A 3,925-nucleotide genomic window follows, 5' to 3' on the forward strand; every position below is an offset into this window, starting at 1 on the left:
CCGTTTGTTGTATTATGTTGGATTTGATATTTGGCAGGCCGATGAGATGTGGAAAGCAGCAGTGTAAGAGCAGACACAGTAAAGCCAACCCGTATACCGTTTGAGGTGTCTACGTCTGCGGCCGTCCTTGCTGGCCTGTAAAAGCCGTTTTTCGCTAACTGCAAACGCGTTTTACAGGCCGGACGGGATGCGGGGTCTGATAGAGTTGCTTTTAAAAGAGAACCGAAAACAAGGTGTCACCCACTCTCGAGGACCGAAAACGAAGCAATGGCCAACATATTTGCATGTGCCCATCAACCGTTTTTGTATTCTACCTTGCTCCCAAACCCTCGGATAAAGAACTACTCCAAAGAAAAAGCCACTAGTATGATACTCAAAAAGGACAGATGCAAGTTGCCAAGTGCCCAAGTTGACCATTGTTCTACAAGGCCAACCAGCAAGGCAGCCGCGCGGCATCATCAGCAGTGACGCCAGAGCCGCCTCCTTCTCCGCTGCTTCAGTTTTCTTGGAGCCAAACTCCTTGGCGGCAGACGCATATATACATACCGCATTGACTTGCTGAATGGTACTAGAGCAGTGGAAACCAACTCAAATTCACTCGCGAGCATACACGAACACACGACAAACCGTATAGATCAGTCGTCGAAGCCAGTGTAAGCAAACATGCAACCGCAGCAGGACGCCGCCGAGGACGTGGTCATTGTCGGCGCCGGCCTCGCCGGTGTCGGCGTCGCCCTGGGACTCCACAGGTACGCCGGCACACCAGTCACATCTCCATAGAGGCAGAGACGACTCACATGCTCTCTGAATTCTTCGTGAACGAGGATCTCACAGCCAGCTCCATGTGTGTGTGACACATAGGCTTAACTAAACGAGGATCGCACTGGATGCAGGAAGGGCGTGCGGAGCGTGGTGCTGGAGTCGTCGCCGGCGCTTCGGACGTCCGGCTTCGCGTTCATGACATGGACCAACGCCTTCCGCGCGCTTGACGCCCTCGGCGTCGGCGACAAGATGAGGAGCCACCACCTGCAGGTTCAGGGGTACGTGCAGTAAAGCTCGATCTTGATCTCCATCTTTTTTCTGAAGCTTATCACGATCATACGTATCGAGTTAGCCGTTCTGACGTGGGTATGTTTTTCTCTTCATTTTTCTCCTCTCGCTAGGGTGCGCGTCATGTCTCCGACTACCGGGGAAGTGGTGCGAGAGCTGGATCTCCGGGTGCAAGGCAAACTGTGAGATATCCATCCAACATCAATATCAGACACGAACTTGCTCTGAAGTTGCTCTGTTCTTGGGTGAATTTATCTGTGTTGCTCCTTGATGCAGGGGACCCCACGAAGCCCGGTGCGTGCAGCGTAACGTGCTCCTCCAGGCGCTGGAGGAAGAGCTTCCGGCAGACACCATCCGCTACAACTCCAGGATCGTCTCCATCGACGACGACAAAGAAGGCGGTGGCGATGCCAAGATCCTCCATCTCGCCGACGGTTCGATGCTCCGAGCAAAGGTGCTGATCGGTTGCGACGGGATCAACTCAGTGGTGGCCAAATGGCTGGGGCTCGCCAAGCCGCTGGACTCGGGGCGTAGAGCCACGCGGGGGCACGTCAAGTACCCCAATGGCCACGGCTTCCAGCCCAAGTTCATGCAGTTCAGCGGCAACGGCTTCCGTGCCGGCCTGGTGCCCTGCGGCGACACGGACGTGTACTGGTTCCTGACGTGGTCACCTTCCTGTCCGGACGGGAAGGAGGACGTTGACCATAGCCCGGCGGAGATGAAGCAGTTCGTCCTGGCCAAGCTGCGGAGCATCAAGGCACCTGACGAGGTGCTGGAAGCGGTCGAGAGGAGCGAGATGAACGACGTCCTCGTGGCGCCCCTGAGGTACCGCCCGCCGCTGTCGCTCCTCTTCGGGAGCATCAGCAAGGGGAACGTGTGCGTCGCCGGCGACGCGCTCCACCCCACGACGCCGGACCTGGCACAGGGCGCGTGCATCGCGCTGGAGGATGCCGTCGTCCTCGCGCGGTGCCTCGGCGACGCCATGGCCCGCGATGGCGACGGCACTGAGACGATCGAGGCGGCTCTGCGCCGGTACGCCGGGATCCGGCGGTGGAGGAGCGCGCAGGTGATCGCGGCGTCCTACATGGTGGGGCGTGTGCAGCAGAGCGAGCACGCCGTGGTGAGATTTGCGCGGGACAGGCTGCTGTCAGGGGTGCTCGCCAAGGGGCTCCTCATGACGCCGGACTACGACTGTGGCACACTTTGACTGCGAGGGGTCTGGTTCTGGCAGAAGCCATTTGTAAAGGGGTCTGGTTCGCGACTTATGGGGCTGGACGAAAGCCTGTTTTTCCACCAGTGACGGTCCTATGTATCCAGTTGTACGAATACGGCTTTCAAGCACAGGCTCATGGAATTGGTCATTCGCTTAGGCACATCCCTCTGGTGCACGGGGGAAACCCTAACCCCGCCGCCGGCCTCCCCTTCTCACTCCTCCCCCGCTTCGCCGCCGTCGGAGGGGACATTGGTGAAGCCCGCGTGTACCCCAGGGAAGGTGGCGGCGGGGCATCATCATCGTTTCGCCATTGCCCCGCGCAGATCTCGCAGCGGCCGGTGGTGCGGCGGTGGTCCGATGGTAGCTGGCGCCTGCTGCCCGTGGGGCGGCGTCCCTCACGGCGGCGGGGCTGCCCCTGAACGGCGCTCGGTGGTGGCCACTTGGCGGCGTGTAGGTGGGCCGGATCTAGGCTTTGGGTTTGCTTCCCGTCGTGGGAGCGCTTGCTGCTGCCCTCGGCCATGGGGCATGGTCCCGGACGGGCCTAGCACCGGTGGTGCTGGCCACGACGCACGCTGGCAGTGCCCTACTTTGTCTCGCGTCGTCTCGTTGGCCAGTGGTGGTGGTCATCTTCTTCGTCGGAGGTGGCCGGCCAGAGGCTTGGTGATCGGATCTCAAGATCCATCATCTAGTTCCGGCTGCGAGTTGGGAAGACATGGTTGTCGGTGAAAACTGAGCCGACGGCAGATGATGGCGGCGTTATACGCCGTTACCTTGATGAAGGCATCGTCGTGTAACTATTGTCGACCCACTCGTGCTGCTTCGGGGGAACCCTATAATCTGGTGTTTCGGATCGAACGATGGCGACACGGCGGTGTCGTTTCTCTCTTGGGAGCATCGTTTGTGGAGCAGCGCTGGAAGTCAGAAGGAGCGGCTTCGTCTTGCACGGAGCTTCGAAGGAGATGTCCATTCATGCCTGACCGACAGGTGCTACGCTTTGTCATGCCTGGTCGGCAGGTGCTACGCACGATAGATCTTCCAAAGACTTCAAGCTGTGTCGGCTGGTGGTACTTGGCAGCATGGTGCTAAGGTGTATCAGTGCCGACCGCGACGTGCTCAGCTGTTTGCGCGCAGGGAGGTGGTGCCGTTGGGCGCCGTGGTGGCATCGACGACAGCTAGACCGAGCAAGGTTGATGCGTCAGTACAGCTCTGAAGATGGAGCGGTGGCAGTTGGCGGCAGCGACCTCTGAGAGCATGCCGGACTAGTGTGTGCCCAAGACCCGATAAGTGGCTAGGTTGGGACCTCAGGTCTTAGGTGTTAGGCTTGACTGCGAGGTTTGTGCTATTAGGCCTGGACTATCAGCATCCCTTCATCAACTGGATAGGAGTAGCGACAGATGTTGCCTAGATTGTGGCTTTAGACTTACTGTTGTATTTTCTTGTAAGATCTTTTGTGAATAATTAATAAAGTGGATGCTCGGGGTCTTTCTCCATTTCTAAAAAAAGCTCAAGCACATGGGAGCCTCCATGCTCCAGGATCTCCCTAGCCATTGGATGATGGATCTAACGGCCATCTTCAGAGACATGGGAGCTATGCATAATTAAGAGACTCATTAGGATATTTTCACAATTTTGCACAAGCTCTTCGCTGTAGCGCTTTGATCC

At 57.9% G+C, this 3,925-nt stretch overlaps 1 protein-coding gene across 1 annotated transcript; it reads left to right on the forward strand.

Moving 5' to 3' along the window:
- Positions 1-531: 531 nt before the first annotated feature.
- LOC123095161 (monooxygenase 2) lies at positions 532-2,411 on the forward strand. Its single transcript, XM_044516972.1, has 4 exons — positions 532-749; positions 894-1,040; positions 1,164-1,232; positions 1,327-2,411. The coding sequence occupies exons 1-4, from the start codon at positions 664-666 to the stop codon at positions 2,255-2,257; spliced, it is 1,233 nt and encodes a 410-aa protein (XP_044372907.1). The 5' UTR covers positions 532-663; the 3' UTR covers positions 2,258-2,411.
- The last annotated feature ends 1,514 nt before the right edge of the window (positions 2,412-3,925 follow it).

This window comes from Triticum aestivum, chromosome 4B (genome assembly GCF_018294505.1).
Source record: "Triticum aestivum cultivar Chinese Spring chromosome 4B, IWGSC CS RefSeq v2.1, whole genome shotgun sequence".
Lineage (NCBI taxonomy): Eukaryota > Viridiplantae > Streptophyta > Magnoliopsida > Poales > Poaceae > Triticum > Triticum aestivum.

Coding starts and splice junctions, on each gene's coding strand:
- LOC123095161 (XM_044516972.1), top strand. CDS start 664: ATGCAACCGCAGCAGGACGCCGCCGAGGACGTGGTCATTGTCGGCGCC. Junction 1,041..1,163: donor CACCACCTGCAGGTTCAGGG/GTACGTGCAGTA, acceptor TCCTCTCGCTAG/GGTGCGCGTCATGTCTCCGA. Junction 1,233..1,326: donor CTCCGGGTGCAAGGCAAACT/GTGAGATATCCA, acceptor TCCTTGATGCAG/GGGACCCCACGAAGCCCGGT.